This window comes from Orbicella franksi, chromosome 12, assembly GCF_964199315.1.
Source record: "Orbicella franksi chromosome 12, jaOrbFran1.1, whole genome shotgun sequence".
In the NCBI taxonomy this organism is placed as follows: Eukaryota; Metazoa; Cnidaria; class Anthozoa; order Scleractinia; family Merulinidae; genus Orbicella; species Orbicella franksi.
The window spans coordinates 2,202,359-2,217,082 of record NC_138156.1 but is presented as its reverse complement, the minus strand read 5'-3'; the positions used below and the strand labels follow the sequence as shown (position 1 = coordinate 2,217,082).

At 42.9% G+C, this 14,724-nt stretch overlaps 1 protein-coding gene across 1 annotated transcript; it reads right to left on the bottom strand.

The window, feature by feature from the left end:
- Positions 1-1,013: 1,013 nt before the first annotated feature.
- Positions 1,014-7,396, bottom strand: LOC145462577 (protein unc-93 homolog A-like). Its single transcript, XM_081446139.1, has 5 exons — positions 6,860-7,396; positions 3,660-4,094; positions 2,680-3,206; positions 1,944-2,211; positions 1,014-1,286 (listed from the first exon to the last, which is right to left on the bottom strand). Exons 2-5 carry the CDS (start codon positions 4,075-4,077, stop codon positions 1,021-1,023), a joined length of 1,479 nt encoding a protein of 492 aa, XP_081302265.1. The 5' UTR covers positions 4,078-4,094; positions 6,860-7,396; the 3' UTR covers positions 1,014-1,020.
- Positions 7,397-14,724: the final 7,328 nt, after the last annotated feature.

Here is a 14,724-nt window from a genome sequence, read left to right as displayed (position 1 = left end):
ATACCCATTTGCAACCTTTTAAAGTGGGACAGAGGGTCTTGCTCGGAACACACATGGCTCCCATATTGTCTTGACTCTCCCCATTAGATTGGTGGGAGTGGATGATCCTTGTTTAAGATAAAATCTGGGAATTTTAGTCTTAATTAAAACAGAACCAGCAGCATAACTGTTGTCATGGCAATGGCGCGACGGGTGTCATTATGTTTCTTTTGTGATGTACATTTCTTGTGCCAAGTTTAAACAACACTGCTTTAATATTTCTAGAATTATTCTCGATTGAGTGTTGTGCAGTTTTAGTGGAACCACCTATGACGTCATCACTTTCCTTACAAAAACGTAAATATCTCTAAAACGAAAAAAGATATTTCAGAAAGGAAAACGCCATTTTTCTTTACTTTGAAAAGCCTTTCAAATAAGCAGCAATTATTTTTTACTTCATAGGCACTTTAAGATTTTCACTCATTTAATGTCATCATCAATCTGTTTCTTTGAAATTCACTCCGGTAATCTCAGCTATATTCCTCAAGCGTGTAAAAATCACCTTCCTCAACATTTGCTTCATTTATTAATACAGCATAATCATGGGACGTTCGAGATAGTTATAGACTCGTTGGTAAGGCCTCCTATGTATACCATGCATGAAAAATCCAGCAAAACTAGACACTTTGTTCAATTTATCATGCTAATTCTAATGCTTATTACAAATTACGCAATTACCCAAAAATAAAAAGTACATGAAACATTAAAGATATTCTATATATTTTGTATTTTGTATAGGATTCCGTATAGGGACAATAAACTTCTCATAATCTGTACAAAAAATAATCAGGATTAATCTGCCTGCTTACTGTGAACATGTGATCATCCTTTTGGGCCCAGGCCCTCGCCCAGATGATCACTCTGTACGAACTCCCGCTAAGACCGAGTTTAAACCATTTACTATAATACTGAAAGCGTTATAGCGCCTCGTGAGAAGTTCGATACTTCCTTTTCTGAAGCTACATAAGCACACGCCCTAAATCAAGTTGACGGGTCTGATTTTCTACCATCCAGAGCCATGCCGTCTGCAAGAGAATACGCTTGGTCGATCCGTGACTTGTTGACATACTCGGCGGTGAAATACCCGATCAAACTGACAATTAAAACCACCAGTAGTATGATGAGCTTGACGTAGATGCACAGATATTTGGAGTACGCAAAGGCCAGCACAAAGCCAAGTGATTCCCACAGGCGGTAATTGGAGAACGCGGCCTCTTGGTTATCGTGAAAGAACACACCGTACATGGCTGGGGAGAAGAAAATACAAGATAAACAAAATCTCCGATATCAAAATACAAATTCTATTTGTTGCTCTCTTCACACAACCCAGGCCTGGTTACACAAGCGACATAACGACACAATCACTTAGGACGGCATTGTGAACACCGACATAACGACATAAGGAAAGATCAGTTTTTTCCCTTATGTCGTTATGTTCATGCCTTTATATTGCTATTATGTCATTATGTCAGGATGTTCACACTGCAAACATAACGACGTAACGTCCTTATGTCTTTATTTCGTTACGACGCTAGTGCATGTGAACTAGGCTTTACGGTACAGAGGTCGTAGCAATGAGATGGTGATGGTAAACGGGGATGGCGGAACTGAGGCAAGGTTCCAGTGTATTAGTTTGGTGAATGTCGGATCACAAACGGAGACGGAGTTAATATTGCCATAACTTACACTTCACTTTCCTGTGTTACAAACGACATGTTGATAACTTTTCGGGCTGAGAGGCTTCAAAGTCTACTTCCAGATATCTTTCTAACTTATTGGAGATTCATAGAAAATGGCGGATTCTTTCTTGGGGCAAATAGTATCCCGTTATTTTTCGAGAACTGCAGTTAAAACACATGTTTCTGTAAGGTTTGCAGTGGTCTAACTACATTACTGTGTCTTACCATTGATCTGAGTTTGCCAAACTGCATCACAGTATCCCAACAGCGCAGCAATAACATAAAACACCCAGACCAGGTGGTAGTTAGGCCTCCAGATTAACATGACAGTAATGACAGCGATATGAATTACCGCTCCACTGATGAAGACAGGAATTCTCCCAGTGTACTTGGTGAGGCGGCCAAGCGTCAGAGAAAAGAATGCGTCGGTAGCGCCAAAGCAGATCATCACGAATCCAACACGATGGATTCCGAGAGAACATGTAACGAAGGCCTGAGAAAAACAAGTTAGAAATACAGTGTTATAGCCGCTAAACATATGAGGTATTGCGATGACGAGGGTAGTGATTTATGACGTGCCGACAGAATTGTCACAAGATTTAATAGCTGTTATTGTAGTTAAATCGAAACCAAACATTTTTTTTCCTTTTCGTCGTCGTCAAATTTTATCAGTGTAGTGAAAAAGTTTTTAAGATAAACGGGAAAAAAGGTTTCAACGATTCTTTGTGCATCGTTTTCACCGTTAAGTAAAGGCAGTGTTCGGCGATAATATTTTGTAAATGAATAATGTCGGTAAACTGTTTGGAATGTATCAACAAAGCTCGTCCAAACGTTCTTGTTTAAGATGGAATCTTAAATTTGTTATTACATCTTTATTGTCCCTAAGATTATTCGCTGTCATGACATGATTGTTAAAACGATTAAGACAGTTTAGAATATAAACTTAAAGTAGATATTTTACCGCGGTAAAGTCGGCAAACGTAAAAGCCTGTTCCAGTCCACTGAACATGGTCAGCGGCAACACCAGAAGCATGCGCATATCCGTCAAGTGTTTTGCAGTGGCGATCAGTAGGCTCGCTCCAGACTCTTGCTCCTTTCTTCGGTCCAGACTCCCAGTGAGTCGGTCAAGCAACGCGATTATCAAAAGCACTGCAAACACGCCTGTGGCCAAGTAAATACTCAGCAGTCTGATCACCAGTTTACGGTCATACTCGTCCGTGGCGTTCGTCAATTTAGGAGGGTTACTACAGAACCGCGCTCCACACACGTCGTCGGCGTTTTCACGGAAGGTGTCGTTCACTCCCTGCTGAAGGACAAGGGACGAGATAAGATTCCCCCAGATCTGGCCGCTCTGAAAGATCAGGAAAAATATGCCGAAGTATCGAGTCACAACAGCGTCTTGTGTCTCACGGTTGAGCTCTGCGAAACGGATTCCAGTAGTGGTCAGGTAGGCACATTTTGACGACCAGAGAGGTGCGGCACAAATACCTAAGAGCAGAAAATGACATCTTAGCTGCTACATAACAACATCAGATATCTTACAATATCTCTCTTACGTGATTGTCAAAAGCAAAAATTTATTAAAAATTCCGAATTCCTATTTTTATCTCTTAAAATGTTCAAATTTGCCATCATTTTGTCTCACCATTCGTCTTCGTCGTCTCTCTGTAGCGAAGTGGTGTAGATTAAAGAATAAGTGACTTTAAATGATAGGCGACAATTTTACGGATACAACACTACAGGATGAGATCCTTTTAAAGTAAATATATAACTCACGAACTTGCGTTCCATAATGCATGTCACATCCCTCGAAATTGTTGTTTGCCTCTCGGCTTTCTTCATTAGCAGAGACGGTTGATCAAAAAAAACTAAATGAAAAAATCGTGACACAATCGCGTTTCCTCTTGTAAATGGTAAACAACCATGTTCAAATCCACTTACCGATTATGATAGACGCAGGGATAAGAGTTCCCCACCTGGCGTAATAATTAGCCACCGTGTATAGAACATAGCCAGTCATCGCTAACACCAAGGTCCACTTGCATCCGAGTCGGCCAATCACAAAGGGCGGTACGAATATACAAGACAGGATCAGCGCTGCATAAATTACACTCAGCGAGGCTAGACCCAGGCCCTCATCTTTGTTCAAACTGCTCTGTAAATTTTGAAGCGATTGAAAGGCGGTGAAGAGAAACAGGAAACCCAAGCTAATCACGTACACATTCTTGGTGATTTTTCTTTTCTCTTTCTTTCGTTGCTCGGGTGTAAGCTGTTCCGCTTCTTCCTTGTCGTTGTCAACAACTAAGTTCTTAGCGCTTGCTCTGGCATCTTCTAGCGGCTCGTCAGTTCTATCGGCCATTCTCTCGTTTCCTCAGACTGTTAAGCGTTAAACTACATCAGAATTTAAGTTCTTTTCACAAACAGACTTTGGCTAACACATCCAACGGCAACAAATCAAGGGGAAAACCTTTCTAATATAAGCTGTTGAGAAGCATATCGGCATATGCAGTAGGAAAATGCAAGCATTGCAGACTGGGATGAACGTTTTTGTAGTCTAAACGCTGTGTAAAACGTTTTGAAATAACAAAGTGGTAGGTAATAGATGAGTTAGTTTAGATACAGTAAAGGTGCAGCAGATAAAGTTTGTTTTGCGTCTATTTTTTTCAGGTAACATTTTTATTCAAAAAAATCGGCCGTAGCCTTCTAGGCAGACTTTTATGCAGGAGGCTAATAGCTGCCCACTTCGTGAAAATCTCTGGCTTTCGCTCGTCCGGATGATTTGTTCGTCACGTATGCGCCAATTTTGTTACCCGACCTGTCTTGCTTTACAAGACCGTTGATCGATACGTGCTAACAAGCTTCTTTACTGCGCATACTCGACAAATTTCTTACTACTTACCCAGCTATCGGCATCAGCAGCACAAAACGGAAAAGAACCCCCCACCCCCCTTCCCTCGTGCGTTTGGTTTTTCGCGTATTCAACGATGTACCAGAATACGGGAATCAATTTCCCAGTCGGTGTATAGAGAGTTCATTTGCAAGCACTTCACATAGCCCATACATGATTTAATTAGGGATTTTAAGCAACCCACAACGGCGACGGTAACGGAGTACAGTGACTCCGCACGTGCGTCATAGATTTTTGTTCATTTCTCTGCTGTTCTGTGCAAACCGACAACGTGAAATATCCAAATTTTGCGAAGTTTCCCGGGAAGTGTGGAGCCACGACGACCACTTTTCGATCTTTTCTAAATCTATACGCTGTCTTACAAATTCAGTTTTGAGATAGCTCTGAGACTAACAGACAAACTGAATGACTCTGGAGTATCCCCAGTCTCATTGCTTAAATATTAAAAATATATATATATAAATTCATTTTTCGATCAACGTTGCCCTCGAAATTTGTTCGCACTACGACGAAAAACAAAAGTATTGAAAATTCTGTGATCATCAATTTTTCGTTTCTGCAATCCTATTCGCACTTACAGGACCACAATCACAGCATTTTGAGTTATTTTGGCCACGTACAAAATTACCTTGAAATTGAATTAAACCTGAAAATAGGAGTTTACTAAGATAGAAAAACACCAAAGAGATAACAATAAACCAAAAAGAAACAAGGATGGAGAAGAGTGACACGGATTACAATCGACGAAATTTAAAAATCTAGGCTAAACTTTTCAAGATGGGCAAACCGTGACGCAACTCCTTTAGCATGCAAAGTTTTTCGTGTGACAGATATGTCAAATATTTGTATACGCTGCGTATTATTCGTTGTGAAATATGATGACCGTTCGAGGAACAAAGGATTTTCTCGCCTGACAGAAAATTCACGGCCCGAGTTGACGGGATCTTTCAAGTTTGATGGCACTTGCGTGAACTTTCGGTGAAAAAAGTCGTTCACACTAAAAATGGCTTCGTGTTGACAGATTTTTTGCACAACAAACATAATTTTGCGTAGTGCGAACAGGGCTCCCCTACTCTATCACAAGCGCGAAGGGACATCACTAACGACAGGTTAAAGTTGTAGTTGGAGACTTACTTGCATTTGAATTACAAACCAACTGCGGCCGGCTTGACGACGAGAGCTACAACTGTCTGACCCTTGGCTGATAATTGCGCTACTCATCAGCCAAAACAACGTTTATGTTTTTGTCGGTTTCGTGTGAGTAAATACAGAATATAAGGGCGTTTAGCGGGTGTATTGGGGGCAGGGGAGGCTCGTGACAGACACATGTCACGATATAGCATGCTGTGTAAACAGAGCATGATGTTACTAAGGTTATTAACAATGGTTACTACGAATTCCAAATCGAAATTTGCATTATTTTGTCGGGATTTTAAACTCCTAAATGGCTAGACGCTTTGGTTTATCGAATCGAGCCGAACCCGAAAGAGAAGCATTTCACAGAAATGCAGAATTGTTCTGAGCCCTTTGTAATGCTTCAGTAGATCAGCTAAATATAAAACAGATAAAGTCATAAAGGATCAAACGAAGATGGCTGAAAGAGACGACTGGATCGTGACTGAAGAAGAAATATACCTTTCTAAATGATTGATTTTCACTTCTTTTCACTCCGCACAAATAGAATTCGGCGATTTTGAGAATATCGAGTATCTTTATCCCGTTAGATAACCTCTATTTAACAAAACGCGATATAGTGATTTGCGAATGGAACTGTGTCACGACAAGATAGGTAGAACTCCAGCTTGCTCCAGTCGTCGCAAAGTTTCTGGGTCTGTGCACTTCATTCAATCATCGCACCCCAGTGTAAGTGTAATACGGCTACCTTATGACATGTACTTTACCCACCAACGAACAGCAACTAGAAATTCCATTTCAAAATAATTGAACTGGATTTTGAGTTCATGGAGCGATTAACAAATGTCTCATAATTAACTCCTTGTCTTAGCGACCTCATTGTTTGTTTTTTCTTTTTCGCCAAACTTGGCTACAGAGCGCATCAAGACTTATTAAAGATTAAAAACAGGAAAACCACAATGTTTGAAACCGGGTGCAAGGTAGCGAAAGCACGCGGTCATGCATTGGATTGCATGCGACGATGGATAAACGAGGTATTTCCCGGACAGACTACCAGCTTCTGGTGCATAGAATTGTACGATAAGCGTATTGTACATACCTGATACACACAAAAGATTGTGTCTCAGCAGTAATTCCAATAATTACGCAGGTATTCTTCGAACGCCTGACGATCGCCCACTCAATACGGACCTTGTAACAGATGTAATTTGAGCAGTATGAAGCGAAGAGGGACTGGAACGAGCCAGACTCTATGTTTACTATCAGTCAACATAGGAACTAAAAGGCAGTTAGAGATTAAAATGAATGTATACACTGTATTTATGTAGGGTAAGACTTCTGCAACACCTTCTTAAAATACTGTACTTTAACTCTTGACAGATCTGTTTCTATTCCATGATCCAGGCAATATTGACCCCCAGGGGTACTCTCAGAAAAATTGGGTTGGGATGTGTGGCCCGCATCCCAAAACTCTTACCTTACTTATAAGCAAAATCTGCGATTTTCCCTGCCCTATTTATGACCTGAAAGAGTAGCTTCTTCCAAAAAAACGCAGTTCGTCCGGGAAAACGGGCTAAAAAAGCTCCAGATAGCTCGTTTAATCGGAATGAAATTTCCGCTCGTGCTGAAAAGTGAACTTAGGCATGCGCAGTGATTTTGTTTACCTGGAAACAAGATGTCTGCTAAGGAAATGGAAAACAACAGTGACTTAATGGAGGCAAGGAAATGCGGTACGAAACTGCTCGGAAGCCATGGCTTGGATATATGACGAACAGGACGAGCTTTCTGGTGCACATGTATGTGGCCAAACACAGATTTCGTTTGTGTTCATTATCCTTTAGGTTTCCACTTGACAGTCTTAAAATGAAGTGGGGCTATTTTGTGGCTAGAAATTATCTCCAAAGCGAGCATGCGATCGTTTCACCTGTGTCCATTTTTCTGCAAACCAAGGCAATCACGAGTTAGTTTAGAGTCCCCGGGACTGGAAAATATCCCCCAAGTTCCAAGAAATCGAGCCAAAGTTGGTCAAAATCACGATGCGCGTAAGGCGGTCTCGGCTACCTTTTTTCAGTCTTAAAATGAAGTGGAGCTATTTTGGGGCTAGAAATTAGCTCCAAACCGAGCGTGCGATTGTTTTACCTGTGTCCATTTCTCTGCAAATCAAGGCTATCAGGAGTTAGTTTAGAGTACCCGGGGCTAAGAAGTATCCCCCAAGTTCCGGGAAATGGAGCCAAAGTTGGTCAAAATCACAATGCGCGTAAGGCGGTCTCGGCTACTCTATCAGTCTTAAAATAAAGTGGGGCTATATGTCGGCCTATAAGCTCGAAACCGAGCGTTTAAATATTTCTCCTCTGTCCACTTCACTAAAAACCAAGGCCATCACGAGTTAGTTTAGAGTCACTGGGACTGGAAAATCTCCCCCAAGTTCCGGGAAATAGAGCCAAAGTTGGTCAAAATCAGGATGGGGGTAAGGCGGTCTCCGCTACCTTTTCTCAATCTTAAAATGAAGTAGGGCTATTTTGAGGCTAGAAATTAGCTCCAAAGCGAGCGTGCGGTTGTTTTACCTGTGTCCATTTTGCTGCAAACCAAGGCCATCAGGAGTTAGTTTAGAGTAACTAAGACTCGGAAATAGCCCCCAAGCTCCGGGAAATCGAGCCAAAATTGGTCAAAATTACGATGCCCGTAAGGCAGTCTCGGCTACTCCATCAGTCTTAAATAAGTGGGCTTATATTTCGGCCTAGAAGCTCGAAACCGAGCGTTCAAATATTTATTTTCTATCCATTTCACTGAAAACCAAGGCAATCACCACTTAGTTTAGAGTCCTGGCACTGGAAAATATCCCCAAAGCTCCGGGAAATTGAGCCAAAGTTGGTCAAAATCACAATGCGCGTAAGGCGGTCTCGGCTACTCTATCAGTCTTAAAATAAAGTGGGGCTATATTTCGGCCTAAAAGTTCGAAACCAAGCGGTCAAATATTTTTCCTCTGTCCATTTCACTGAAAAACAGCGCCATCACGAATTAGTTTAGAGTCCGCGGGACTGGAAAATATCCCCCAAGTTCCGGGAAATCGAGCCAAAATTGATCAAAATCACGATGCCCGTAAGGCGGTCTCGCTTCTATCAGTCTTAAAATGAAGTGGGGCTATATTTCGGCCTAGAAGCTCAAAACCGAGCGTTCAAATATTTTTGCTCTGTCCATTTGACTGAAAACCAAGGCCATCACGAGTTAGTTAAGAGTCCCCAAGACGGAAAAACATCCCCCAAGTTCCGGGAAATCGAGCCAAAGTTGGTCAAAATCACAATGCGCGTAAGGCGCTCTGGGCTACTCTATTCAGTCTTAAAATAAAGTGGGGCTATTTTTCGGCCTAGAAGCTCGAAACTGAGCGTTCAAATATTTTTCCTCTGTTCATTTCACTGAAAACCAAGGCCATCACGAGTTAGTTTAGAGTCCCTGGGACTGGAAAATATCCCCTAAGTTTCGGCAATTCGAGCCAAAGTTGGTCAAAATCACGATGCGCGTAAGGCGGTCTCTGCTACTCTTTCAGTCTTAAAAAGAAGTGGGGCCCTTTTCGGCCTAGAAGCTCCAAACCGAGCGTGCGATCGTTTTACCTGTGTCCATTTCTCCGCAAACCAACGCCATCAGGAGTTAGTTTAGAGTCCCCGGGACTGGAAAATATCCCCCAACTTCCGGGAAATCGAGCCAAAGTTGGTCAAAATTATGATGCGCGTAAAGCGGTCTCGCCTACTCTTTCAGTCTTAAAATGAAGTGGGGCTCTTTTTCGGCCTAGAAGCTTGAAACCGAGCGTGCGATCGTTTTACCTTGTCCATTTCTCTGCAAACCAACGCCATCAGGAGTTAGTTCAGACTCCCCGGGACTGGAAAATATCCCCCAAGTTCCGAGAAATCGAGCCAAAGTTGGTCAAAATCACGATGCGCGTAAAGCGGTCTCGCCTACTCTTTCAGTCTTAAAATGAAGTGGGTTTTTTTTTTCGGCCTGGAAGTTTGAAACCGAGCGTGCGATCGTTTTACCTGTGTCAATTTCTCTGCAAACCAAGGCCATCAGGAGTTAGTTTAGAGTCCTCGGGACTGGAAAATATCCCCCAAGTTCCGGGAAATCGAGAAAAAATTGGTCAGAATTACGATGCGCGTAAGGCGGTCTCCGCTACTCTTTCAGTCTTAAAATGAAGTGGGGGTCTATTTCAGCCTAGAAGCCGGAAACCGAGCGTGCGATCGTTTTACCTGTGTCAATTTCTCTGCAAACCAAGGCTATCACGAGCTAGTTTAGAGTTCCCGGGACTGGAAAATATCCCCCAAATTCCGGCAAATCGAGGCAAAATTGGTCAAAATCATGATGCGCGTAAGGCAGTCTCGGCTACTCTTTCAGTCTTAAAATAAAGTGGGGCTCTATTTCGGCCTAGAAGCTGGAAACCGAGCGTGCGATCGTTTTACCTGTCTGCATTTCTCTGGAAACCAAGGCCATCAGGAGTTTGTTTAGAGTCCCGGCGACTGGAAAATTTCCCCCAAGTTCCGTGAAATCGAGCCAAAATTGGTCAAAATCACGATGCGCGTAAGGCGGTCTCGGCTTCTCTTTCAGTCTTAAAATGAAGTGGGGCTCTATTTCGGCATACAAGCTCAAAACCGAGGGTGCGATCGTTTTCCATGTGTCCATTTCTCTGCAAAGCAAGGCCATCACGAGTTAATTTAGAGGCGTCGGGACTGGACAATAGTCCCCAAGTTCCGGGAAATCGAGCCAAAGTTGGTCAAAATCACGATGCGCGTATGAGGGTCTCGGCTGCTCTTTCAGTCTTAAAATGAAGTGGGGCTCTATTTCGGGCTAGAAGCTCGAAACCGAGCGTGCGATTGTTTTACCTGTGTCTATTACTCTGCAAACCAAGGCCATCAGGAGTTAGTTTAAAGACCCCGAGACTGGAAAATATTCCTCAAGTTCCGGGAAATCGAGCCAAAGTTGGTCAAAATCACGATGCGCGTATGAGGGTCTCGGCTACTCTTTCAGTCTTAAAATGAAGTGGGGCTCTATTTCGGGTTAGAAGCTCGAAACCGAGCGTGCGATCGTTTTACCTGTGTCGATTTCTCTGCAAACCAAGGCCATTAGAAGTTAGTTTAGAGTTCCCGCGACTGAAAAATATCCTCCAAATTCCGGCAAATCAAGCCAAGGATTGTCAAAATCACGATGCGCGTAAGGTGTTCTCCGCCACTCTTTTAGTGTTAAAATGAAGTGGGGCTCTCTTTCGGCCTAGAAGCTCGAAACCGAGCGTGCGATCGTTTTAACTGTCTCCATTTCTCTGAAAACCAAGGCCATCAGGAGTTAGTTTAGAGTCTCCGGGACTGGAAAATATCCCCCAAGTTCCCGGAAATCGAGCGGAAGGTTGTCAAAATCACTTCGCGCAAGGCGGTCTCCGCTACTCCTTTAGTATTAAAATGAAGTGGGGCTCTATTTCGGCCTAGAAGCTCGAAATCGAGCGTGCGATCGTTTTACCTGTTTCCCTTTCTCTGCTAACCAAGGCCATCAGGAGTTAGTTTAGAGTTCCTGGAACTGGGAAATATCCCCGAAGTTCCGGGAAATCGAGCCAAAGTTGGTCAAAATCACCATGTGCGTTAGGCAGTTTCGGCTACTCTTTCAGTCTTAAAATGAAGTGGGCTATATTTCGGCCTAGAAGCTCGAAACCGAGCATGAGATTCTTTTACGTCTGTCGATTTCACCGAAAACCGAACCCGTCACGAGTTAGGTAAGAGTCCCTGGGACTAGAAAGTATCTCTCAAGTTGCTGGAAATCGACCCAAAGTTGGTCAAAATTACTTTGCGCTTAAATCGGTCTTGGCTGCTTTTTCAGTCTTAAAATGAAGTGGGACTATATTTCGGCTTAGAAGCTCGAAACTAAGCGTGCGATCGTTATACCTCTGTCCATTTCACCGAAAACCAAGGCCATCACGAGTTATTTTAGAGTCCTTGGGATGGAAAAATATACCCCAGGTTGCTGGAAATCAACTCAAAGCTGGTCAAAATTACGCTGCGCGTAAGGCGGTCTGGGCTACTTTTTAGTCTTGAAATAAAGTGGGGCTATATTGGGCCTCGAAGCTCAAAACTGAGCCTGCGATCGTTTTACCTCTGTCCTTTTCACAGAAAACTAAGGCCATCACAAGTTAGTTCTGAGTCTTTGGGACTGGAAAATATTTCCTAGGTAGCTGGAAATCGACCGAAAAATTGTTAAAATCACGCTGCACGTAAGGCGGTCTCGGCTAGTTTTTCAGTCTTGAAATGAAAAGGGGCTATATTTCGGCCCAGAAGCTCGATACCGACCGTGTGATCGTTTTACCTCTGTCCATTTCACTGAAAACCAAGGCCATCATGAGTTTGTTTGGAGTCTCCGGGACTGGAAAATATTTCCCAAGTTGCTGGAAATGGACCCAAAGTTGGTCAAAATCACGCTGCGCGTTAGGCAGTCTTGGCTGCGTTTTTAGTCTTAAAATAATGTGGGGCTATATTTCGGCCTAGAAGCTCGAAACTGAGCTTACAATCAATTTACCTCTCTCCATTTCACCGAAAACCAAGGCCATCAGAAGTTATTTTAAAGTCGCCGGGACTGGAAAATATCTTCAGAGCTCCTGAAAATCGATACAAAATTGGTCACAATCACGCTGCCCGTGAGGCGGTCTCGGCTACTTTTTCAGTGTTAAAATGAAGTGGGGCTATATGTCGGCCTAGAAGCTCGAAACCGAGCATTCAATTATTTTGCTCCTCCATTTCACTGAAAACCAAGGCCATCACGAGTTAGTTGAGAATCCCCGGGACTGAAAAATATCCCCCAAGTTTTGGGAAATCCACGCAAAATTGGTCAAAATCACTGTGCGCGTACGGCGGTCTCGGCTACTCTTTGAGTCTTAAAATGAAGTTGGACTATATTTCGGCCTAGAAACTCGAAACCGAGCTTGCGATCGTTTTACCTCGGTCCATTTCACCGAAAACCAAGGCCATCAGAAGTTATTTTAGAATGCCCGGGACTGGAAAATATCCCCCAAGTTACTGGAAATGGAACCAAAGTTGGTTAAAATCACGCTGCGCGTAAGGCAATCTCGGCTACTCTTTCGGTCCTAAAATAAAGTGGGGCTATATTTCGCCCTACAAGCTCGAAACCGAACGTTCCATTATTTTTCCTCTGTCCATTTCACTGCAAACCAAGGCTATCACGAGTTAGTTTAGAGTCCCCGGGACTGGGAAATATCACCCAGGTTTCGGGAAATCGACTTAAAGTTGTTCAAAATCACGATACGCGTAAGGTAGTCTTGGCTACTTTTTCAGTCTTAAAATAAAGTGGTTTTATATTACGGGCTACAAGCTCAAAACCGAGAATTCAATCATTTTTTCCTCCTCCATATCATTAAAAACCAAGGCCATCACGAGTTAAATTAGAGCCCCTAGGACTGGAAATTATCCCCCAAGTTCCTGGAAATCGAGCCAAAGTTGGTCAAAATCACGATGCGCGTAGGGTGGTCTGGGCTACTATAGCATTCTTAAAATGAAGTGGGGCTATAATTCGGCCTAGAAGCTCAAAACCGAGCGTTCAAATATTTTTCCTCTTTCTATTTCACTGAAAACCAAGGCCATCACCAGTTAATTTAGAGTCCCTGGGACTGGAAAATATCCCCCAAGTTACTGCAAATCGAGCCAAAGTTGGTCATAATCACGATGCGCGTAATGCGGTCTCGGCTACTCTATTAGACTTAAAATTAAGTGAGAATATATTTCGGCCTAGAAGCTCGAAACCGAGCGTCTAAATATTTTTCCTTTGTCCATTTCACTAAAAACCAAGGCCATCACCAGTTAGTTTAGAGTCCCTTGGACTGGAAGATATCCCTAAAATTCCGACAAATCGAGCCATTGTTGGTCAAAATCACGATGCGCGCAAAGCGGTCTCGGCTACTCCATCAGTCTTAAAATAAAGTGGGGCTATATTTCGGCCTACAAGCTCCAAACTGAGCGTTCAAATATTTTTCCTCTCCATTTCACTGAAAACCAAGGCCATTAGAAGTTAGTTTGAAATCCCTCGGACTGGAAAATATCCCCCAAGTTTCGGGAAATCGAGCCAAAGTTGGTCAAAATCACGATGCGCGTAAGGCGGTCTAGGCTACTCTATCAGTCTTAAAATGAAGTGAGGCTATATTTCGGCCTAGAAGCTCGAAACCGAGCGTTTAAATATTTTGCCTCTGTCCATTTCACTGAAAACCAAGGCCATCACTAGTTAGTTTAAAGTCCCTGGGAGTGGAAAATATATCCGAACTTCTGGCAAATCGAGCCAAAGTGGGTCAAAATCACAATGCGCGTAAGGCGGTGTCGGCTACTCTATCAGTCTTGAAATGAAGTGGGGCTATATTTCGGCCTAGAAGCTCGAAACCGAGCGTTCAAATATTTTTCCTCTGTCCATTTCACTGAAAACCAAGGCAATCACCACTTAGTTTAGAGTCCCCGAGACTGGAAAACATCCCTAAAGTTTCGGCAAATCGAGCCAAAGTTGGTCAAAATCACGATGCGCGTAAGGCGGTCTCGGCTACTCTATCAGTCTTAAAATGAAGTGGGACTATATTTCGGCCTAGAAGCTCGAAACCGAGCGTTTAAATATTTTTCCTCTGTCCATTTCACTAAAAACCAAGGCCAATACGAGTTAGTTTAGAGTCCCATGGACTGTATAAAATACCCCCAAGTTCCGGCAAATCGACCAAAGTTGGTCAAAATCACGATGTGCGTAAGGCGGTCTCGGCTGCTCTATCAGACTTTAAAAAAGTGGGGCTATATTTCGGCCTACAAGCTCGAAACCGAGTGTTTAAATATTTTTCCTCTGTCCATTTCACTGAAAACCAAGACCATCACCAGTTAGTTTAGAGTCTTTGCGACTGGAAAATATCCCTCAAGTTCCGGCAAATCGAGCCAAAGTTGGTCAAAATCACGATAT

What these genes read in the sequence shown, in the direction of transcription:
- LOC145462577 (XM_081446139.1), bottom strand. Translation starts at nt 4,077, where the DNA reads ATGGCCGATAGAACTGACGAGCCGCTAGAAGATGCCAGAGCAAGCGCT. An exon ending in CCCTGCGTCTATCATAATCG is followed by an intron (nt 3,207 to 3,659) that starts GTAAGTGGATTT and finishes TTCTGCTCTTAG; the next exon opens with GTATTTGTGCCGCACCTCTC. An exon ending in CGTTTGCCGACTTTACCGCG is followed by an intron (nt 2,212 to 2,679) that starts GTAAAATATCTA and finishes TGTTTTTCTCAG; the next exon opens with GCCTTCGTTACATGTTCTCT.